Source organism: Culex quinquefasciatus, chromosome 3 (genome assembly GCF_015732765.1).
Source record: "Culex quinquefasciatus strain JHB chromosome 3, VPISU_Cqui_1.0_pri_paternal, whole genome shotgun sequence".
Taxonomy (NCBI): domain Eukaryota; kingdom Metazoa; phylum Arthropoda; class Insecta; order Diptera; family Culicidae; genus Culex; species Culex quinquefasciatus.
Genome location: NC_051863.1, coordinates 46,756,703 through 46,782,459, shown reverse-complemented (window position 1 = coordinate 46,782,459; position 25,757 = coordinate 46,756,703). Strand labels below are relative to the sequence as shown.

Here is a 25,757-nt window from a genome sequence, read left to right as displayed (position 1 = left end):
GTTCCTGGATGACCTCGTACATTCTAACAGATCGCAGAGAGTCCATCGTGGCTCACTGAAGCTACCTGAAGCTATATCGATGGTGGATACACCGGTACAAACACCCGTTGAACAGATAGATATCCTGGCCATGACTTCCGGGAGTTCCTGGATGACCCAAAACAATTGAACATGCCACAGGATGTCCATCGTGGTCCACTGAAGCTATCTGAAGCTATATCGATGGTTAATTCACCCATATTGACCCCCGTTGATCCGGTAGATATCCAGGCCATGACATCCGGGAGTTCCTGGATGACCCAAAACAATCCAACATGCCGCAGAGTGTTCATCGTGGTCCGCTGAAGCTACCTGAAGCTATACCGATGGTTAATATAGTCATACAGACCCCGTTGATCAGGTAGACATCCAGGCCATGACTTCCGGGAGTTCCTTGATGACCTCGTACATTCTAACAGATCGTAGAGAGTCCATCGTGGCTCACTGAAGCTACCTGAAGCTATATCGATGGTGGATACACCGGTACAAACACCCGTTGAACAGATAGATATCCTGGCCATGACTTCCGGGAGTTCCTGGATGACCCAAAACAATTGAACATGCCACAGGATGTCCATCGTGGTCCACTGAAGCTATCTGAAGCTATATCGATGGTTATCACCCATATAGACCCCCGTTGATCCGGTAGATATCCAGGCCATGACATCCGGGAGTTCCTGGATGACCCAAAACAATCCAACATGCCGCAGAGTGTCCATCGTGGTCCACTGAAGCTATCTGAAGCTATACCGATGGTTAATTCACCCATACATATCCCCGTTGATCCGGTAGATATCCTGGCCATGACTTCCGGGAGTTCCTGGATGACCCAAAACAATCGAACATGCCACAAGATGTCCATCGTGGTCCACTGAAGCTATCTGAAGCTATATCGATGGTTAATTCACCCATATAGACCCACGTTGATCCGGTAGATATCCTGGCCATGACATCCGAGAGTTCCTGGATGACCCAAAACAATCCAACATGCCACAGAATGTCCATCGTGGTCCACTGAAGCTATCTGAAGCTATACCGATGGTTAATATGGGCATACAGATCCCCGTTGATCAGGTATATATCCAGGCCATAACTTCCGGGAGTTCTTGGATGACCTAGTACATTCTAACAGATCACAAGGTAACCATCGTAGGTCACGGAAGCTACCTGCAATTATTACGATGGTGGATACACTGGTACAGACCCTTGTTGAACAGGTAGATAATCTTCATTACTTCCGGAAGTTCTTGGATAACCCAGAACATCCCAACATGCTGTAGAATATACAACGCAGGTCACTGTAGCTATTTGAATAACCCGGAATTACATTATTATTATTAAAAAATATAATACTTTATAAAACTAAAAAATACTGAAAACTCTTTTTGCGCGAGAAATTCAAAATAGCGCGAACTTTTTTTACGCGAAAAATTCAAAATAACGCGAACTTTTTTTACGCGATTTTTTTTTACGCGAGAACCAAAATTCGCGTAAAAAGAGGTTTGACTGTATCAGACCATTACCAATTTTGTTATGATAACATCAATTGTTATAAAACCCTTATGAGCAGTTCTCTCAGATTTCGATCATTCGATTTTTTTTGTATTTTTTTAATCCGACTGAAACTTTTTTGGTGACTTCGGTATGCCCAAAGAAGCCATTTTGCATCATTACTTTGTCCATAGAATTTTCCATACAAATTTGGCAGCTTTCCATACAAAAACGATGTATGAAAATTCAAAAATCTGTATCTTTTGAAGGAATTTTTTGATCGATTTGGTGTCTTCAGCAAAGTTGTAGGTATGGATATGGAATACACTGAAAAAAAATAATACACGGTAAAAAAAATTGGTGAATTTTTATTACACTTTTTGTCACAAAAACTTGATTTGCAAAACACACTATTTTCAGTTTTTTTTTTTTTTTCGTTTTTGATCAGTTTTAGAGGACATCAAATGCCAACTTATCAGAAATTTCCAGGTTGTGCAAAACAATCTTTGACCGAGTTATGAATATTTAAATCAAAACTGATTTTTCAAAAAATCGAAATATCGGTCGCAAAAATTTTTCAACTTCATTTTTCGATGTAAAACCAAATTTGTAATCAAAAAGTACTTTTGTGAAATTTTGATAAAGTGCATTGTTTTCAAGTTAAGGCCATTTTCCGGTAACTTTTGAAAAAATAGTCGCAGTTTTTAATTTTTTCAAAAATATTACACATGTTTGCCCACTTTTTGAAAAAAATATTTTGAAAAAATGAGAAAATTCTCTATATTTTGCTTTTTGGAACTTTGTTGATACGGCCCTTAGTTGCTGAGATATTGCAATGCAAGTGTTTAAAAACATGAAAATTGATGTTTACAAAGTCTCACTCAAACTCACTCAAACACTCACTAATGGTCCGATTGCAAAAGTGGGCAAACATGTGCACTAATTAAAAAAAATGAAAAACTGCGACTTTTTCAAAAATGTTACTCAAAAATGGCTTTAACTTGAAAACGGTGCACTTTATCAAAATTTCAAACGAACACGAATTCATAACTCGGTCAAAAATTTTTTGCACAACCTGGAAATTTCTGAAAAGTTGGTATTCGAAAAAAATATAAAAATAGTGTTGTTTTGCAAATCTAGTTTAAGTGACAAAAAGTAAAATAAAAAATAACCAAAAAAATTTTCACCTTGTATAAATATTTTTTTCCCTGTAGTCCGTATGCATACCTACAACTTTGCTGAAGACATCAAATCGATCATAAAATACCTTCAAAAGATACAGATTTTTGAATTTTCATGCATCATTTATGTATGGACAGCAGCCAAATTTGTAAGGAAAATTATATGGACAAACTTATGATGCAAAATGGCTTCTTTGGGCATACCGAAGGCACCAAAAAAGTTAAAAAAGTTAAAAAGTTAAAAAGTTAAAAAATACCAAAAAAAATCGAAAGACCGAAATCTGTTAGAACTGCTTATCTTTTCTAATACACTGTAGAAATTTTTTGATGAAAAATGTAAAAAAAAAGCTCAATTTAAAATTAAAGTATTTCATGTTTTGTAAAGCATTTTTAAAATATGTTTAGTGAAATATTTTAAACCACATTCCAATCGGCCAATAACAGCATCCCTGTAGTCGAGCAATAGCAAAAAACTCTCCAGACAAAATACGGACACTCAATCGTTACCAGGGCCCGGCCAGCAAAAATACAGACCGGGGCAGCTTGAAATGACACGGTTCGGTTCACCCACCAATGAAAGGTTACGGCGGTGGGGTCACAAATTTGCCAAGTTTTCGTTTGGAAATTGGGCCAACAGAAAAAAAAATGTCAAAGTAACAAACGACTAGACGTTAGATTAACAGAGGGAAAGAATGAACCAACGACGATGATTGTAAATAACAGGAGTTGAGTTTGGACTGTTCTGTGTTCTGTGGTAGTGTGGAAATCGTTGATCGTAAGTAGATTATGGCTATAAATCATCATTTGGATCCTTCCTGGAAGAATTGCTGAGTTGATAAAATTTTATTGCCTGTGGGGATGTGGGCGAGCGGATACTTCCAAGAAAATGTTTACGTTTTTTGTAAACATAATTGGAATTGGTATCGTAGAATTTCCTGGTCTTATTAAATGACGCTTGATGGTTAGAAATGGTTTTTCTGTTTATAATCACACCACAAACTCAATTAAACCTCAACGTTTTGCGAAACTGCAGTAATCAACACATACAATATTGGCAACAAATTTCAAATTAAATTAGACTCCAACTCCTGCCACAAATTCTATTTCCAGCACTGCTGCAGTGGTCAACCTAGAAAATCCAATTCCTGGAGCACACCCAGTCCTTCCCTTGGGCCAGCAGTGGTGTCTCTGGCAGATGTTACGACCACCCCCCCCCCTGTTGACTTGGAGTCACTTGGTTCTGCCAAGAAACGTTTCACTTTCAACCAAAATGTAACCAACTGGAAAATGGAGAAAGAAGACTACATGTGTCCACCCCCTCCCCCTTCCCCCAAAACTCTCAGCTGGTTATTACCTCCAGGGTGGTTGCTCGAAGTAAGGGGGGAAAGGGGGTCTGAAGTGCTGTTTTCACAGACGATGGCGAAGGCAATGAAGCGAGTGGTGTTTTGCTTTTTCACAGACGACTACCGCTTAGACAACTTCCCTTCCCTCACCCAGCAGTAGCACCTACCAGGGGGAGGGGGGTGGTGGGAGGTTGACTGGGTGATAACAAAGTTGAACTATTTATGAGCCTGTCGAGCGTAACGTGGCTGACTTCCGAGTGTGGGCAGGGGGTTCGGGAGATGTTCTACGCTGAGAACGATTGGCCGCCAATTTTCCGCCTCAATATTGAATAACAGCTTATCGATTGGGGAAGTTCAGAGCGGGCGTGTGAGTAGTGTGAATAGTTTTAGGGTGATATTTGAAAGTGAACTAAAAAAAATCATTCGCGACTGCAAATAAATTTGAGAGTTAATTCCTTTTTAAAACTTTTAATCTCACTAGAAAAATACTTTTAACTTCTTATTCCAGAATTGTAATTGCAAAGCAATCCATCTATTCCCTTGATTTCAAATACTATTTCCTTAAACATAAACCTTGTACATCATATAATTTAGGTACTATTTCTCAAACCAAAAGTATTATACCGAATTCTCAATTCCTTGCTCTAAAATCTTTTGCCTCTAATTTCCAAACTAACAATGAATATCGCCCTAGTTCAAAACTCGATTTTTCCAACCCAATCTTCCGCCTCAACTCCCAACGGCATCGTTTGTGAAAAAAAAACAGCAATATGTCATCGAGTTTAAGTGCTTACTACGTTGATTGCCATTTCTGTTCTGATTGATACATGATTTTTTCCCAACTCTTCCATCTGTCCAACATTTCAACTATGTTTCACTAGCGGGGAGAAAAAACCACCCGTCAGAATCAGCAAAAAAAAAACATGAACCTCCGGATCAGTGCGCCAACTTCCACCCGTTCAATGAAAAACCAATAAATCATCAACGAAATGCCGTGCGGACACACACACACACACGTGCAACGGCGGCAACTGCAGCTAGCTCCGGTGTTTGCAAGTCGCCCCAGACAAACGCGAAAATGACCCCGCGGTCACGAGTAATCAATAAGCGGTAATCAACTGAATTTGTAAATAATGCAAACTCCGGGATCGACGATTGCGGAGACGGTGGCGAGAATTCAGCTGGAGATTTTCGCCAACTGATTAATTATTACAGCTAGAGGAGTCCAAATACAACCTTATTTATGGGATTTTGCATCATATTTGAAGAAATAATGTTATTGCGCTGAATATTACCTTTGGCCATTGCAAATATTTTTCAAAGTTTATGTCGTGCAAGTTATTGAAAAACTCCTCTTTTTCGTATATTCAAAAATAAAAGGGGTCGTACCGCCCCTCCGTCACGAGCTTCACGCAAATCGAAGTGGGGTCGGGGCAACTGCTGTGTGAGTTGGCGGAGAATTACCCAAAGAAAAATTCAATTTTATATTTTGAAGGATTGTTTCTTAGCAATGGTTTGGCACGGGTCCCCCACAGACCGTTATTATGAAAAAAAAATTTCCACCCAAACCAATGATTGGACATGGTTCCTGGGACCATTCTGCACCTCTGGGCCGAGTTTCAAAATATTTGCCGGCAGAAATTTCGAATACGGTCAGTTTTAGTGTTTCGAGTAGAAATTAAGGAGAAATCACATGTAAAATGCGTAGGAAATGAGCAAAGTTTCAATGTTTTAACTCCAAAACATTAGTGATCATGGTTTTACATTGTATTAACATGTAGCAGAATGATATAAAAACGATTTACAGCACTGACTTAGCCGGATTAAGCCTAAGTCAAGTGACTTAGGTATATAATTTACAAGTTTATACCTTAATATTTAAAAAAAAACTCCTACATCAAGGAATTTTAAGTCAATGAAAACTAGATTGCACAAAAATAACTTAAACTGGGGTGACTTTGAGCCTAGGGGTGACATTGTACCAAATTTAACGATTTTATAATAGCCAGATAGCTTAACAACAAGCTCGATAAGCTTGAATTGCAAAGTATAATCGTTGCAAATATTATTCTAAGATTATGTTGTTCTCTGGCATAAAAAGTTCAATAACTAAGAAACACTAAAAAAAATAGATAAAGCTTTAGTTTCGTAAGCCTTACCGTTTGACCCCGCCAAGGGTTAAGGACACAAGTCACATTGAAAACTTACATCGCCTGTGCATACTTAACTATACCGGTTTCGGTGTTAGAGTGTTGAACGTGCACACCAAATTCTGATGTTCGTTTTCAGTAAATAAGTTTACTGAAAATTTTCAGTAATCCTATTTTTACTGAAATTCAGCATTAGTCTTTTGGAATTACTGAAAATCAGTAAACCGTATCAAATTTACTGAAAATCAGTAACATTGCTGCCAGTCTATTTATGTTTCTGACATTTGCTCTGCCAGTCTATTTGGTCGCCATTTTAGTTTGTTCTGGAAGCGTGCCGTTGTAAGTTGAGATTTTATCCGCGTCCTCGGGGTAGGAAACCTGCCCGTTCAATCCGGAAAATCCACGGTGGTTCAATATCCACGGTCAGCACTGTCTGCGGTTAGAACAAAGATCGTTTTTTTATTTTTCCCAAGAGTTCTGTAAAAAAAATTATGAGGGACCCAAAAATGGCAATTTTTGACCCACTTTGATCCAGCGACCCATCGGAATATCTCCGGCCACCGGAACATTTCCGGGTTCTGCGGGTCATTTTTGGAAAAAAGACATTCTGACGAGTTCAACTAATAAAGAAGTATGCCAATTGGTTGAGTGTTCGCTGAGCTATGGCCATTTTAGTGATTCCAGTTTCACCCAGGCCTATACGGATTAACTGAAGACACAGTTCAGTTTGACAGTAAAGAATTACTGAAAATTCAGTATTTTTGACAATTCGTGCTTACTGAAAATTCAGTTCAGTTTGACAGCTTATAATTACTGAAAATTCAGTTTTATTTGACAGATTTTAGATTGCTGAAAATTCAGCTTTTCTTTCGTCATTTTGACATTTTCAAACTTACTGAAAATCCAGTTAACCATCTGTCATCCTGATTGGTTTCAGGAAACTGAAGTTTCAGCAATTTACTATTTACTGAAAAACTTGCTGAAGATTCAGTAGTGCAGATTTCAGTAAATTTTTACTGAAATTCAGTGAAAGAAAGTTGCTGCCCCAGTTTGGCTGGTAATGTTGTAAAGCGAACAATTTGATTTGATTTGATATTTAACTGTACTATTTTCATGTTTCAATAAGATATGCAAAGCTTGTTAAAAGATTTATTGTGTTTTCACATTGGGCAGAAGTAGGATTTGTTTTGATGAATACATTATTAGTGAACGTTCTTGATTATTAATATTATGTTTTATTGAATCCTTACTATGAGTGTATCAACATTATTTTATTCAATTATGAAATGTTATTTTATTTTATGACGATAACTGCAATGTTGGAAAATAATTGGTTGGTTTAAAATATTAATCCTGTGTCATTAAACTTTTGCTAAGTATAATCATTACACAGGACAACAAAAATATATGAGCTAAATGATAGCTGGAGTCACTAGCGTGCACAGGGTGGGGCAACATGGGGCAACTGCCCCACCATCCACAGAAATTTGTTCTAAATTTGGTCAGGGGGTATCCACAAATGACGTATTTTTCAAAACGTGCATATTATAGCCCCACCTTCCTCAAAGAGCTGGGCACGCTAGTGGCTGGAGTACTCTCCGGATTTCATTCGCAAGGTTGAAATTTGTGAACGATTTAAAACAAAAAGAACAATTTTATTGTAACTGCCATGTCACAAACTTGCCACGTAAAAAAAATTGTTTCCCTATTATTTTGATTGTTTTATTTGATTTCAGTAGGTATTGATTCAGAACTGAAAGATGTGAGCATTATTTTCAAATTAGGAGGATTCCAGAAGATTTTAAATTTATTTTAATTAATTTAATTTTAAATCAGAGCAAGCAGATTTGCGTAGCAATATCATCAAATTTCTTTGTGGGAACATAAATGGATCAAATTAATCCATCTACAAATAAATAAATTAACATAAAATTCAAGCTTATCAAAGCAATCTTTATGCGTTTATTGGTACAATGTCACCCCTAGGCTCAAAGTCACCTCATTTTAAGTTATTTTTGTGCAATCTAGTTTTTCTTGACTTAAAATTCCTTGATGTAAGATTTTTTTTTAATATTAAGGTATAAACTTGTAAATTATATACCTAAGTCACTTGACTTAGGCTTAATCCGGCTAAGTCAGTGCTGTAAATCGTTTTTATATCATTCTGCTACATGTTAATACCATGTAAAACCATGACCACTAATGTTTTGGAGTTGAAACATTGAAACTTTGCTCATTTCCTACGCATTTTACATGTGATTTCTCCTTAATTTCTACTCGAAACACTAAAACTGACCGTATTCGAAATTTCTGCCGGCAAATATTTTGAAACTCGGCCCAGAGGTGCAGAATGGTCCCAGGAACCATGTCCAATCATTGGTTTGGGTGGAAATTTTTTTTTCATAATAACGGTCTGTGGGGGACCCGTGTTTGGGTTAGTTTGACATACAGTCATGCCCCGGTTTTGCACGCCTCGATCATTAAAATCTTCTCAAAGTAACATGTTTTTCTCAACGATCATGATTTTTAATCGGACAACGGATATCATTTTTGGATTCTTTGGACAATTTTTCATTAGGAGAAGGTAAAAAACGTTTGTAAATAATAAATATTATGTGTTTTTGAAACATTCATAAAAAATCTCTCCTTCATAGGCATTTTCAGTTAAAAAAAAATCATATAAAATGAAAACCTTTGATTTTTGCTTCTAATTCTATTTTGAATGCAATATTAATCGATTATTGGGTAAAGCTCTGAGTCAATTTTTATGTACAACGGTAAAAACACGATTGAAAACCATTTCTGATCACTTTTTTTCATTTTAACGCAATTTATTTTTATTTTTTTGCAGGTAAACATTTTTTTTTTGATGGATCAACTATGGTCCCCTTGGAACGAGCTGTCAAGTAGGAGCTTTTCTGGCAAGGAGGACCGCGAGGTTAATTTTTCAAAATTGTTTTAAAATGCGATTTTAAACTCTTTGTGGTCGTACATTGGTTCATTGTACTCAGAAAAATAAGCTTTATCGCTGCAAACAATAATATCAGCAATCTAAGCTTCATTTTAGGAACCAATTTTATAAACAAAACAAGTTTCAACGATTTCATGCACAATTCTGACTTTTAAACAGTTTTACCTAAAATGTATTTTATTAAATAGCTTATAAACTTAGTTAAATAAATATAAACATTGATTTTTTCCTTGAAAACTTTAAAAGCAACCTTAGTCATGGTACATTTCACGTGAAAATAAAGTTTGAACACCTTAAATCTGATTTGAACAAGAAAAACTATGACTATCAAAGTCACCCCGGAATTCAAACTAAGATTTTTGAACGTAATTTTTTTTAAACGCTATTGAAAAAACTTTTTTTTTAAATGGTATATAGACCTTGTGAGGGCACCCCAGAACATGTTTTAAAAATAATAATCTCAAAACAAACCGTACCAATTTGAAAATATTCCGAAAAAAATTAAATCATATCAAAGTCACCCCGATTTACGGTATTTTACCTGTTTTTTTTAAATGCAATGAAAGAATACTCAAAATTATTGTTATTGCAACATGGGTATTGAATGATCGGGATTTTTGCATTTATTTCGAAACTAATTAAACATTTTTTTGAAAATACTCAAATTGTTCACATAATTACGTATTGTCCAAAAAATACTAAAAATTTCAGTTATTTTCATCATTGTTTTAATGGTGGGGTTTTTTTTTTGCATTTTCAAAAAAAAATCAAGCGGTTATTGCTAAATTATTGTTGTTGCAATGTGGATATAAATGATCAAGATTTTTGCATACATTTCGAAATTAAAAACACAAGTTTTTGAAAATACTAACAATGTTCACAATACTTCTGTTATAACTGTTAAATGTTTTTTTTTGTATTTTTTTTCGAATATCCGATGTTTTGTGAATATTTTGAGTATTTTCAAAACTTTGTGTTATATCTCTTGATATGTACGAAAATTTTTAATCATTTGATACGAACATTGTAAAAAAACTCAAATTTTGAGTATTTTTCAAAAATACGTTGTTGTGTGAAAATTTTGAGAATTTTCGTAAACTTTTGTTATTACTCTAGAAATTTTTGAATATTTGATACCCTTATTGCAAAAACTGAAATTTTGAGTATTTTATCGAAAATACGTAGTTTTATGAAAATTTTCCTACTCCGGTGGAATCGCTGGCGGCGGTTGGACTCACAATCCAAAGGTCGTCAGTTCAAACACTGGGGTGGAAGGTTCCTTGGAGTAAAAGAGGTTTGGGTGCTCTCCCCATTCAAGCCTTCGGACTCCTAGGTTCGAGCAGAAACTTGCAATAGAGACCACAAAAGACCCGGGGGTCGTTAATGTGGATGGTTTGATTGCTGAAAATTTTGAGTATTTTCAAAACAATATGTTTTTACTTTCGAAATGTATGCAAAAATCCCGATCATTCGATACCATATTGCAATACAGTCCAGACTCGATTATCCGAAGTTTCGATTATTATCCGAAGTTCGATTATTCGAAGGTTTTTATGGGACTTCGGATAATCGAATCACAAACAAAAGAAATCCTTTTTTTCTTTTTCTTGTTTTAAACATCAAATTCGAGCTCTGCGACCCCATTTTTGTCAAATATGAATTTTTGATTGCCTATTAAGGCCGTTGCAAATATTTTTCAAAGTTTATGTCGCCCTCACCCTTCAAAATTGGCCTGAAAAATCGGGGGGCAAAAAAATATTTTTCGAAAAACTTCAACATTTTATTGAAAATTAAAGTTCAACCAGCTGAAAACTAGTTAAAATGCATTTTCCCGCGTTTATAATCATATTTAGCATGTTTGAATTCCTTTGAAAACATTTTAAATTTTCATGAAATACCAATACAAAAATTTTTTTTGGGAAAAATAATTCCGTCAATACCTCGATATTTTCAAAACTAATGATTGGAAAGCAACTGTAGGCCTGTAAAAAGCATTTTAAAATAATTTTTTCATCCAAATGTTAAAACCTAGGCTTGTAATTTCAATTTTTCGGACTTTGGGACCGGACCGAGGGACATAAACTTTGAAAAATATTTGCAACGGCCTAAATAATAAAATGCATTTTTTCAATATTTCGTCACCGCCATATTGGCCGCCATCTTGGATATAAAAATTCTAAATCACTTTAACGTTGTTTAGGGATCATACTCAAGCTCGACAATCAAAAATAAAATAGCCAAAACAATTTTTTTCGTGATTCCATTATCCGAAGTTTCGATTATCCGAAGTTTCGATTATCCGAAGTGCAATTTTCCGAGGCCTTCGGATAATCGAGTCTGGACTGTAATAATAACTTTGAGTATTTTTTCATTGCATTTTCAAAAAACAGAAAAAATACGTATTTTATGTAATTATAACAATATGTTTTTTAAAGTTTGGATGATTTACTTGAACTCCTCATTCATATGATTTTAATCAATGTCTCCCATATGCGATGCTAAATCGAGGCATGACTGTATGCATTGATTCTCATGTAAAATTGTCCGGGAATCACGATGGTGAACAAATAAAATAATATAAATCTAAGGAATGGGTGACAATCACGTTTTAAACCATAAACTGCAAAGAAACAATATTGGAAGGCATTTGAGGGTTGGTATTTTATTTTTAATGAATTCCTTGGACAATTTTTCTATAAAATGCAAACAAAAGAAAGTCTGTTGGTTTAATAGTTGGAAAGTTACGAGTAAAAGAATAAAAAGTTTTTTAGAAAATCGTCAAAAAAAGGGCGGTTTCAAAGAAAGAGGGATGGCCCAATCGGCACCAAACTTGAGATTTCTGTTAACTATCGATAGATGAACGTTCTCTTCAAATTTGGTCTTAATCGGTGAAGGTCGAGTCCAAAAGTGTACCCAGTTGACACAGAATGACCCCTTACTCGATTCCACACTAATGAACTTATTCTTCTTTTAAAAAAATATGAAAAATATTGACAACAAATTTTCTTGAACTCCTCATGCCGCAATAATGAATCAGTTGAGCTTCATAATTGTTGAAATGATAAAAATCATAAAATCACTACAATCCAAGACGAACACAACCCGAAATCCCCAAACCCTAATCAATACTTTGCTCACCGCCTGGTATTGACCGCCGATGCCAATGTGTACAAATCAAATACCATCGGCAAACATCTGGCCACAAAATGGCAAAGTAGCGTTAAGCAAGTATTTGATTCCACAACACAGTTCCTCCCACCGCCAATTTGTGTGTGTGTGGCCTTTTGCACCGATCCCCTGAGATGAAACTTTAAAGCTTTGCCGTCTTTTGTCGTCTCTGGTGGCAAGGGGGAATGCTTTCACCGCGTGTTTTCCGCATTTTCCCAGGATGCTTGTTGTGAAGAGTTTACACGATCAACGCTGGGGACGACGAACCTCTGCGGGGGGGACAGTATGGCACAGAGGGTTTGTTTTGGGTTTTGTTGCTGAGACGAAATGGCCAGACCGTTGAGGAGACTTCATGGCTGCGGATCGGACGTGGCGGTTGACGGTGATTATGAGTATTTGTTGGAACAGTCAAGCGTGGGGAGTTTGTAATATTTGATTCAAAATTAGTTTTCTTCATTTGGACAAGTTAGATCAGATTTTTTTTTGTATTCTATTTAGTTTTTTTGGTGACTTCCTTTAGAAAACGTCAAAAGCCCTCCAATCCACGGTACCAGATCGCATCTTCATCACCACAAAAGAAAGAACAACTTTTGGAACCGCGACGACTTTCGCAGCCTGGACAACTTTCCTTTTCACCGTCAACCAAACCGCAAAGTCTCCCCAAGCTTGATTCCGAAAGCAGAGAGGGATGCTTTCCAAAAGGACGGAACCGAAAAAAGAACAAACGACGACGGCTGGCAAATTATCAAACCCGGCAGTTTGAACGACGACCAAGTAATGCCGTTTGAATAAGTAATTAATATTTGTGGAAACATTTTCGGTTCTAGTAAATCAACATCAACAGCCGCAGCTGGATGGTTCCGGAAACGAGCAGACAGTTCCCCTGGAGTTGGATGATACAGACTCAACGTCCGAGACGTGCTGTTTGGACAGCGTTGTTGTTTACTAAAAGGAAAACTGGGAAAACTTCTTCTCCAAGTGATGTTTATTGGATTTGAAATTTAAACTTGCTGCAGGGGAAACAGCTGGGCCAGTTTGGATGTTGACCGTACTGATTGAGTTATGGTGCAAGTTGTTATTCAATTAAGGACATGATGGACAAAATTTGGTATCTTTTTTCGTTGTCTGAGTGAACATTGGATGGATAAATGTGTTCGAAGAATATTTTATCGAAGAAATGCTAGAAGATGCAATCTTCATATATATAATTAAAATTGAATCTCAATTTTTCATGAAGCAATTCAGCGCTGAACCGTCCGTTTCGTGATTCGATAACTAATCAGAAAATCATCGGGTTTGATTCCCCCCCATCATCATCGGCGCTTGTTGATTTAACAAATCGTGCCAAACCATTTCTGCAACAAAATTATACACTAATCCTCCCCCAAACCCACCCACTCACACCACCCCCAGCCGGACACAATCGACGAAGGCTTTTGCGTCTACAGAAGAGGGTGGTGCAATCCTCGGCCACCGTCACGACCCACGAGGGGGGCCCTCTCCGCCATTGATCTGGCTAATTTTCGTGCAACCCCCACGAATCAACGGTTTCACAAGCCGATAAAATCTTGTTAGCAACTTGTTTCCACTCCATTATCGGGCCGACATTATTCCACCTGATGAACCCTTCGATTTATATTTTCCGGGGCTGGCTCAAATGGCTCAAATCTTCGAAAAAAAAAGTATAAGCAACAAACCCCATCGCATTTCAATCAGCGACGATGATGGGTTGAGAAGCTCGACAAAAAAGCTTGCATTCCAATCGTTCACGGAATTTTCATTGTTTTCAATTATCTACGGCGGCTCTCCGTGAGCTCAAGCTAGAGGTTGAACAGGGGCGGGTGAAACGCAGCAACCACCGTGGAAAACAGATCTTTTCCCTCCGAAGCCACGATAAAACCTGGTGAACCGGAAAATGGGTAACCCGCACGGTTGGCAAAGCACTCTGAAACCAGTCGCGTGGAGTTATGGCCAAATCTGTTGATCTCTTGCGAAAGTGAGCGGTGGGCAAATTTTTCGCATAATTTGATACACAAACTTTTTGTTGTTTATAATTGTGCCTTGCATCAATAATTACTTCAACAATTTTAATTGGAAAATGTGAAAAAGTGAAATTTGCGTCTTTTTGCCTTTCTTACAAAAGAAAGCTTTAAGGTTTGCTTTTGGAAAAACGTTTTTCTCAGAAATCTTAGAAAAATCGTGCACCGCGGGGAATCGTCCCAGAAAAAATTACTATTACTAATTTGAAGGTTTTGATGCGCTCTTTCGATTAAATTTTGAAACCCGGAACTCGAAGCCTGACTTTTGAGAGCTCTTTTTCTGAAATACTTGTGCGATGTCTGTATCCGCTCTTAAAAATTTGTGTCTTCCATCATTGGAAAACCGCTCGGAAAACCCACAATTTTTATATTTCAGATTTGTAGCCGTGGGGTCGGAGACGAACATTTTATTTTTCGATTCACAATTTTCGACCAGTAAATATGGTCCAAGACATTTTTAGAGGTATTTTTTGGACTATTTTACAGATAACACTATCAAATTAAATGAAGCTTTTCCAAAATTTATTTCCAGAGATATAACCATATTAATGTTTTACGTCTTATTTTTACCCTATTTTTTCCTATTAAATTTTTGATTTTGTACAGAATCATATATTCGAAGTCCCGGCTCGAAAGATCGACAAGTCGTCAAGTCGAAGCATAAACGCCAGCACTTTTACGCTTGCGCGTTTTACGCTGTGCGTGAAAGTAGTCTTTCTAGGTTCTCCTAATAAATCGACAAAGTGCAATATCGATACATATTTTTTAAGTTAATCATAGACTAATATTAATGACTGAGTACCCCTTATTTTTTTCTAATAAAAGTCCAATATGTTTTTCTCAATCAAATATAATTATTAGGGTTAGTGAATTTTCACGATTTCGCGGACAGCGTGAAATTCGTGAAATTTTAAGATTTCCGTAAAATCCCGTGAAATTACGTTTTTACGGTTCCATACCTTCAACCAACACGTGATCTATACACAATGTCCCAACATAACATCCTTCCGATTCATGGCCTTTTTGAGCAAAGGATTGCAATCCTAATGTACATGTGTCTCAACAATAGGAATATGCACCATAATTGGGAATTCGCTACTGCGGTTCACCAGCATTTCACAAGACAAGCACATCATCTTAGACGATCAGGTTTTAGAACAGAAATTGGAAGAAGAAGATTTATAATTAATGGCCCGTTTGTTTTCAACAATTTACCAGAAGATTTAAAAAGAGCAGAGACATTAGCTGAATTCAAAAGAAAAATGATCATTCTAATTCGTAGTTGCATAAACAATTATTTGCTACGTTAGTAAGCGTTTAAAAAAAAAGTGTTACCAGTTTGTAAGTAGCTTTTAGTTTTAATTACGTCTTTACATCCCTTTAAAAGAATTATATTCATTAGGGAAGTCAGACATTACTGTTAACCTGAATGAATTTAATAAACATTATTATTATTATTATTAAATGTATCACTTTTATCAAATCAAATTTTTGAAGTGACAGCATAATAAATATTTAAATCAAAAATAATATTAAAATAAACAAGATTAGTTTTGGAATCATCAAGTTATCACAAGGATTATATGAATGGTTGCAGTTATTCGCAAATCAATTTTTTTTTTTACAAATGATGGCTTTTTCAACCAAAACAAGTAAAAATTGACCGAGGAAGTATATTGTGAAAAATTTTTAAATAATCTAATTTGACTAATATTTTATTTGAAATGTATAAGGGTAATTCTCTACCAACTCACACGAAATCGGGAAAAGTTGCCCCGACCCCTCCTCGATTTGCGTGAAACTTTGTCAACTGTCTTACTTTTGATATCTCGTGACGGAGGGCGGTACGACCCTTCCAGTTTTGAACGTGCGAAAAAGAGGTGTTTTCAATAATTTGCAGCCTGAAACGATGATGAGATAGAAATTTGGTGTCAAAGGAACTTTTATGTGAAATTAGACGCCCGATTTGATGGCGTACTCAGAAAAAACGTATTTTCATCGAAAAACACTAAAAAGTTTTAAAAATTCCCATTTTCCGTTACTTGACTGTAAAATTTTTGGAACATGTCATTTTATGGGAAATTTAATGTTCTTTTCGAATCTATATTGACCCAGAAGGTCATTTTTTCATTTAGAACAAAATTTTCATTTTAATTTCGTGTTTTTCTAATTTGCAGGGTTATTTTAGAGTGTAACAATGTTCTACAAAGTTGTAGAGCAGACAATTTCAAAAAATTTGATATATAGACATAAGGGGTTTGCTTATAAACATCACGAGTTATCGCGATTTTACGAAAAAAAGTTTTGAAATAGTTACTTTTTGCGTTTCTCTTTGTTTCGTCGTCCGTGTCTGTCGCGGGTGACCATGCACGGCAATGATCGATGACGACCAACTTTTTCAAAACTTTTTTTCGTAAAATCGCAATAACTCGTGATGTTTACAAGCAAATCCTCAATGTCTATATATCAAAATTTTTGTAATTGTCTGCTCTACAACTTTGTAGAACATTGTTACGCTCTAAAAAATAACCCTGCAAAGTTAGAAAAAACACGTAATTTTAAAATGAAAAATTTTGTTCTAAATGAAAAAATGACCCTTCTGGGTCAATGTAGATTCGAAAAGTACATTAAATTTCCCATAAAATAACATTTTCCGAAAAAATTTACAGTCAATTAACGGAAAACGGGAGAATTTTTAAAACTTTTTTAGTGTTTTTTTCGATGAAAAATACGTTTTTTCGAAATTCTGAGTACGCCATCAAATCGGACGTCTAATTTTACTTAAAAGTTCCTTTGACACCAAATTTCTATCTCATCACCGTTTCAGGCTGCAAATTATTGAAAAACACCTCTTTTTTCGCATGTTCAAAAATGGAAAGGGTCGTACTGCCCCTCCGTCACGAGATATCAAAAAACGGACCTCGGATTCGTGATCAGGGACAAAAGTTACCCCTTAGGACAAAGTTTCACGCAAATCGAAGAGGGGTCGGACCAACTGCTGTGTGAGTTGGCGGAGAATTACCATATTGTGATAAGTTTTTAAATAATCTTATTTGACTAATATTTTATTTGAAATGTATAAAATAAAAAAAATGAAATGACCAAATATTTATTTATTTTGTATTTTTGATCTTTGAAAACATTTTATATTTTTCTAGTTGCTGTTAAGTTTTCAAGATATTCAAGATATTTCAAGATATTCAAGATAATATTAAAAAATATCACTTTTATGTTTTCTGTTTTGAGTTAGAATGAAATATTGAAGATTTCGTTCCAAGTTGAATATTTTTGCCTATTAATTTAGTTTTTTGAAAGTGAGATGAAAATCTTTAAAAATATTTTTGCGAGTTTAAATGACGCATAATATTCAAGTTATTTTAACCATTTGGACAAGATTGTTAAATCTTGCATCGATATGAAATTCAATAAAATATTGAATGATAAAGTCGAACATTAAAAAAGTTGTCCAAAAAGTGAGAATGAAACAAATATCCTGCAAAATTTCAAAAATATTATTAGAAAATCGTGGTTTGGGTTTGGGTGTGACTTAGAAAACATCAATTTTCCTGTTTTTAAACCTTTGCATGGTAATATCTCAGCAATTAAGGGTCGTATCAACAAAGTCCGAAAAAGCAAAATATAGAGAATTTTCTCAGCTTTTCAAAAATATTTTTTCAAAAGTGTGCAAACATGGGCACTTATATTAAAAAAGAATAACTGATACTGTTTTCAAAAAAGTTACCCAACATGGCATAAACTTGAAAACGGTGCTCATTGTCAAAATTTCACTAGAGTACTTTTTAATAGAAAATTTGATTTTACATCAAAAAATAAAGTTGACAAATTTTGCGACCAACATTTCGATGTTTTGAAAAAATCAGTATTGATTCCAAAATTCATAACTCGGTCAAAGATTTTTTGCACACTCTGGAAATTTCTGAAAAGTGTAGTCCTTATCAAAACCTACAACCAGATACAGATTTTTGAATTTTCATATATCATTTTTGTATGGACAGCTGCCGAATTTGTATGGAAAGTTATATGGACAAACTAATTATGCAAAGTAGCTTCTTCTTTTGAAAAAAGTTTCATCTTTATTAAAAATAAAAATATAAAAGTAAAAAAAGACCCATTTCGTAGAGAATTGCTGACTATTGATTTTTTTTTCAAAGATAGTGCATTGGTCTTGTGTGGCCTTCCCCAGTATATGTTTTAAAATTACTAATCTTGAGACAAACGTTACCAATTGGAAAATATTCCTAAAATAAGATGAAATCAGAAAGAAATGATGAAATCCTGTTAATGTCACCCCGGTTTACGGTAATTTGAATAAATGATTGAACCGTTGTTTACAGTCAATTTTACGCCTTTTTTAAATTTGCTTGAATGTTGAGCCTTGAAAAATAGTCTTTTTAAAAGTTGGGGTTTTCAATGCAAATCGATCATTTTTTTTCTCAATATTATCAAGAAATCAATCAATGATTAAACATTTAAAGCACTATACAAATGTTTTCATTTTTTTATGTTTTGCTATTTGAGTGGCGCTAGTGGTTAAACTAGTGACAAATTTATATTTTTAATATTTCTAAGATTTTATCCGGTTGTAATATCCTTTAAAAGAGAATTCGTTGTTTCTTCATAGAAAAAAGATTTATTGAAAGAGCAATTACTTGCATTTTATAGGTTAAATATTTCGTTTTTCTTACTTTTCAAAAATTTAATGCAATTTTAAAATTTTAGATGAGCAGTTCTCGATGAAATCGGATGATTTAATGAAGTTTTAATTTGATCTAAATTGTTAATATTTTTATGTTTGAACTTTGAAAACCAGACATTTTTTAATTGCTGAGAAATGAAATCGAGAACTACTAGTTATGCAATTAGTTGCAAAAGGAAGATTTTTCCAGAACGAGTCGTATATTTAGACGAGATTCACCAAGTTGGATAAAAAGGACGAGTGATGAAATAATCATGTTTTGAAACGAGTTTGCTTTTTTTGCAATTCTAAATAATGGTTTTTAAATGAAATTTCATGCCTAACATCCATGTGTTCAGTAAATTCACCGATCAAATAAAAAAAATATTGAAAAATGTTACTTTTCTATACTAGTGCTAAAGAGTTCAATTTTCAGTACTGAAAAGTAAAACTTTTCAGTTCTTTTTTGAAGGTATTTATGTTTCTTCTATTATTTTTGGTAGAGAAAAGTTGACAAGAAAAGTAAGTTGTTTTACTACGGAATTGCAAAAACTAATTTTATTTTTTCACAACAGATCTGATCTTTATAAAAACTTCCAAGAAAAAAATATAAATTTATTATCTGCCTTCAATCGTTAAAAAACGCATGCTTTGTGAAATGCTTGCAGCGTCTGATCCAAGCAGCCTTGAACTTTAAAAAAGGCAATTTCTTGGCCAATTTTATTACACTGCCTTGGCCACAAACCAACCCTGCTGGTGACATCCTTGTTCCAGAAAATATAAAAAAAAACAGTCCACCTTTCCCATCGATACCGCCTTGGCCTTTCCAGCCCTCCAAAGCATTCACCACCAATTGCTTTCACCTTGATATTTCGCCCCAGCGAGTTGGCTGTTGCCGGTGGCTATTTTCGGTTCCCGGAACGTTTGTTCGAAATTGTCTCGAGCGATAAAAAAAAATGTGGATTGGCTTTCCGCCCTCCGCGGGAGCTTTTCATCAATTGAGAAACTCACCCAAGGCCGAAGATTTACTTCAAAGAGAGGTACCTATTTGAGCGACTCCTACGCAAAATTGCGTCTTTCACCCTATTTTTTCTCAATTTGAAACAGTCACTCTGGAGAAATGGTGTCCTCGTGTGGGAAAATTGATAAGGGGACCAGGGGGGAAGAAAAGAAAGTGGTGATGGGATTTCGTGCCAAGAATTGGTAAAATTTGCTGCCGAAATTGGTGAAAGCTTTCGGCCAAATGGATTAGGCTAAATAAATTTCCAATCTGGCAGCCTGCCCCTGCTCCTTTGTGGGGTTACAATTGAATCTGGTCGTTAAATTTAATCAAGAAGAAAGTGGATTTATTCTTGAAGAGATTTATTTTTGTTTTGAGCTGTGATTGGAATAAAAGCTTTAATAATACACAATTGGTTCAATATAGTTAAAGATCTCAATGTCGGTCTCTTTTCAAGTGCTCTTAATAAAATTTAAAAATTCATTACACAACCCAACTTTCCTCAAAAAAGTTATCTTTTCAAACCATTGTTTGCAACAACACACAAATAACCGTCAAATAAATTATGCATGAAGTTCACCAAAGTGTTGCGGCCTCAGCTGAGCCACCCCTCCGACACCTGCTGGGAACCATCAGCACCGGAATTTGTTTGGCCTCCAACACCGGCATGGTAATGCTGATCCATTTCTGAGACTGCCGTCGTCGTGTACACAGCATCTTCTAAACGCAACGCCACACCTTAGCTTAGACCTCCAGCTGAGGTCGGGTTCAAATTTGCAAAGCTTATTCCACCATTGCCGTCATCCGTCAACGGTACCAGTGACACTGCAAGACTCAGTTGCATTAGAAAAATCTAGCGTTTTTTTCTGAGAGAGCACGTTGAAAAGTTTCAAGAGAAAATAGTTTTTCCTACAAAAAAAAATACTTTGCGAATGTGTTGCGATGTTCTGGTTAATCTTGAAGACCACTGAAGCTGCTTGTTACGGTGGCAGATTTGTAGATCTGAACGCCAGGGAGTCCTTGAACCAAATTTGAAAAATGGTTTCTTTTGGCGAAGCGCATGCATGAACATAGGTCATCCAAATAGTTTTAGCAAACCTTCCCACTGCACCAGAGTGTACAAACTGTGTAGTTCTCGTTTCATCTCCATCACAACCTTGCACCAATTTGCTCAACAAAACATTCTCCGTACATCGCCGACGACATCGTCGTCGTACGACCACCACCACCAGCGGAAGGTCAACGCTGTGCGCGTCGGCAAGCCGTCGACCAAGTCTCCATGGCTCCTCCATTCATGGCTGACTGAATTAATGACACCTTACACTACATCCCATCCTCTCGCGCGCACACACACACCATAATTAGACGCCTCATCATTATCGCTCTGAACCGTATGTCTTCTTCTCCGTTTCACTTGCAGATCTTGGCAGAGGCCTCCCGCCTTAAACGTCGGCAGGATGTCGTCCTGCGCGTGTCCGATGATGCCCCCCGTCGGGGCCACACTGGCGGCACTCTGCGGTGGATCGCAGTACATGCTGTTCATGGGGCTGCTCGAGGTGTTTATCCGGTCCCAGTGCGACCTGGAGGATCCCTGCGGCAGGATGAAGGTATGTCGTCTTGCTAGATGGGACGTTGGAGTCAATGGCACTGATCCGTTTTTTAACGTGTTTTTTTTTCCACAGAGTAAAACGACCCGGAACACAGACTTTGAGTACGATTTCATAGTCGTCGGTGGGGGTTCCGGTGGGTCGGTGATTGCATCGCGACTGTCCGAGATCAAGAACTGGAAGGTGTTGCTGGTGGAGGCAGGTTAGTTATAGGATGAGACTTTAACAATTCAATTATCATATTATTGAAAATGCAGTGAGCTGAAAAATTACATGTAAACCAACTGCTTATCCTGCTCATCGTTCTATACGGACTTCAACTTGATATTGTTGGAGAATTGGTTGCAGGATTCAAATTCCATTTTTTTATTTCTTTTAAGTATTTTTGAAAATAATTAACGATTATTCCCATTTAGTAAGAAATTTCATATCAGTGTGCTATAAAAGGACTATTTGAAATGACAAAAAATAGCCATAATTTTACAACCAAAAAAGATCCTTCGCACATTTGTAACCAATACCGAATTACCATGAAATTGTGCCAAATTCAATTCATAATATCATGGAAATATTGAAATTAGGCTTTAGTCAAGAATTAATTCTTCGAAATTCTAGGAAAAAAATCAAATTCGTTTGCATAAATCTAAGAATTATCGAATGACATGAAAAGGATTTTTGCGTTGTTTTATTTCAATTCCAAAGATTTTAGTACCGTCATCAGGGGTGACATTGGGTCTGAGGGGTGAGATTGAGTCATTCAAATTTCAGCATTTCTGTATGGCACAATCTCACCCCCAAGACCCACGATCACACCTGATGACGGTACCCAAAAATGTATAAATCATCGTTACATTTTAAAGTTATCGCATTTTTTGTGGAAAAAAGTTGATTTTGGCCGTTTTTGTCATTTTTCCGTTTATACAGTTTTTAATTTCAAAAAAATCATACATCAGAATCCTGTTAATGGATGTTCACAATTTTTAGATGGGTAATTCTCTACCAACTCACACGAAATCGGGAAAAGTTGCCCTGACCCCTCTTCGATTTGCGTGAAACTTTGTCCTAAGGGGTAACTTTTGTCCCTGATCACGAATCCGAGGTCCGTTTTTTGATATCTCGTGACGGAGGGACGGTACGACCCCTTCAATTTTTGAACATGTGAAAAAAGAGGTATTTTTCAATAATTTGCAGCCTGAAACGGTGATGAGATAGAATTTTGGTGTCAAAGAAACTTTTATGTAAACTTAGACGCCCGATTTGATGGCGTGCTCAGAATTCCGAAAAAACGTATTTTTCATCGAAAAAAACACTAAAAACTTTTTAAAAATTCTCCCATTTTCCGTTACTCGACTGTACAAAATTTTGGAACATGTCATTTTATGGGAAATTTAATGTTCTTTTCGTCATTTTTTATTTAGAACAAAATTTTTCATTTTAAAATTTCGTGTTTTTTCTAACTTTGCAGGGTTATTTTTTAGAGTGTAACAATGTTCTACAAAGTTGTAGAGCAGACAATAACAAAAAAATTGATGTATAGACATAAGGGGTTTGCTAACAAACAACACGAGTTATCGCGATTTTACGAAAAAAAGTTTTGAAAAAGTTACTTTTTGCGTTTCTCTTTGTTTCGTCGTCCGTGTCTGTCGCGGGTGACCATGAACGGCCATGATCGATGACGACCAACTTTTTCAAAACTTTTTTTCGTAAAATCACGATAACTCGTGATGTTTATAAGCAAACCCCTTATGTCTATATATCAAAATTTTTGTAATTGTTTGCTCTACAACTTTGTAGAACATTGTTACACTCTAAAAAACAACCCTGCAAAGTTAGAAAAAACACGAAATTTTAAAATGAAAAATTTTGTTCTAAATGAAAAAATGACCCTTCTGGGTCAATGTAGATTCGAAAAGCACATTAAATTTCCCATAAAATGACATGTTCCAAAATTAGTACAGTTGAGTAACGGAAAATGGGAAATTTTTTAAAACGTTTTTAGTGTTTTTTTCGATGAAAAATACTTTTTTTCGGAATTCTGAGTACGCCATTAAATTGGGCGTCCAATTTTACATAAAAGTCTCTTTGATACCAAATTTCTATCTCATCACCGTTTCAGGCTGCAATTTTTTTGAAAAACACCTCTTTTTTCGCATGTTCAAAAATGGAAGGGGTCGTACCGCCCCTCCGTCACGAGATATCAAAAAACGGACCTCAGATTCGTGATCAGGGACAAAAGTTACCCCTTACGACTAAGTTTAACGCAAATCGAAGAGGGGTCGGGGCAACTGCTGTGTGAGTTGGCGGAGAATTACCCATATATGTTGTGTAAAATATTACATAAAATCAGGAAAAAATATTTTCAGACATCAGCAAATAAAATTTTCGTAACATTCAGCTAGTAGTTTATGCCCTAACTTTACTTTTACTGCTCGGACAATCTGCGGGTCATGAACTGTCTCCAGATGCGTTGCTATCTAACTCGGTTCTGGGCTGCTTCTCTTCAATTTTGACTCGGTAGTTTATGCAACTCGTTTCAAAAAATTATCCGTTTATGGAACAAGTTGTAAAAAGAGGAATTTTTCAGCACAAGTCTTAATACGATAAATGATGAAAAAAACAAGTTTTGCAACGAGTTCCATAAAACGTAATTGCAATTCTGAAAAGCACCCTTAGAACAGAATTATATAACAAATAACCTTGCACTGAGTCAGTGAATCGGTAAAATCAAAAGATTTTTAAAAGTATAACTTTTCTAAACAGGTGCTGAAAAGTTTAACTTTTCGGCATCCATTTCAGTGCTGAAAAGTACAACTTTTCAGCATTACTTTTGAAAAGGGTAAAAATTCGATTCGTTTATTGTTGGTACAGAAAAGCAGGCTGTTTCGTCGTTCAAGAATGACAGGAAAAGTAAACAGTTTCACGACGGAATAGCAAAAATATTTTTGCAGCACGAGTAGAACATTAAATAAGCAGGAGGAGTTCTGACAAAATACAGTTTTGCAACGAGTTTCTTACAACATTTTTTGCAATTTCAAAAAATGCCTTTTAAATGGAATTTTATGTCAAACATCCAGTAAACTCACCGATCAAAACAAAACAATATGGAAAAATGTTAATTTTCGATTTTGAAAGGTAATAATTTTCCCTTCTGTTATTTTTTATATAGAAAAGTAGTCCGTTTCATCGCTTGACAGGAAAAGTAGGTTGTTTCACGACAGAATTTGGGGTTCGAGTCTTGGTACCGGTACTTTTTTTTTGATAGATGAACTTTTTTGGAAAATGAACCATGAGTAAAGTACTCGGTAATTTCGGGATTTATCCTCTCCGTCCGCACACAGTACCATTTTACTACCGAATCGTGCTCTTTATCCTCTCGTATGCCGATGCCCAATTCTGGGTGTAGTTCAAATAAAATACCTTCAGAACTAAAATCTCTTTCCAAACTCTACTCAGAATCCAAGTCAAAAAGAACAGAAATAAATTTCTCTAATTAATGTCTTAAAAAAATTCTCGCAAATCATACAAATTAAATTTGATTGTTAAATAGTTTTTTGTTTTTTTTTTTTTTTGGCTGAACGATTTTCCCGGGTTATTTTTATTCGGTTTAGTTTCGGGCTGCTTCTCTTCAATTTTGACTCGGTAGTTTATGCAACTCGTTTCAAAAAATTATCCGTTTATGGAACAAGTTGTAAAAAGAGGAATTTTTCAGCACAAGTCTTAATACGATAAATGATGAAAAAAACAAGTTTTGCAACGAGTTCCATAAAACGTAATTGCAATTCTGAAAAGCACCCTTAGAACAGAATTATATAACAAATAACCTTGCACTGAGTCAGTGAATCGGTAAAATCAAAAGATTTTTAAAAAGTATAACTTTTCTAAACAGGTGCTGAAAAGTTTAACTTTTCGGCATCCATTTCAGTGCTGAAAAGTACAACTTTTCAGCATTACTTTTGAAAAGGGTAAAAATTCGATTCGTTTATTGTTGGTACAGAAAAGCAGGCTGTTTCGTCGTTCAAGAATGACAGGAAAAGTAAACAGTTTCACGACGGAATAGCAAAAATATTTTTGC

General features: G+C 35.7%; 1 protein-coding gene across 1 annotated transcript in view; it reads left to right on the top strand.

Annotated features, from left to right (window-relative positions):
- LOC6042057 (glucose dehydrogenase [FAD, quinone]) overlaps positions 1-25,757 on the top strand; it is a 103,295-nt gene that overhangs the window by 45,371 nt on the left and 32,167 nt on the right. Inside the window, exons 3-4 of the mRNA XM_038262731.1 lie at positions 21,499-21,685; positions 21,761-21,887. Coding sequence (XP_038118659.1) covers positions 21,536-21,685; positions 21,761-21,887 — 277 coding nt within the window. The 5' untranslated portion in view covers positions 21,499-21,535. The remainder of the gene's footprint in view (positions 1-21,498; positions 21,686-21,760; positions 21,888-25,757) is intronic.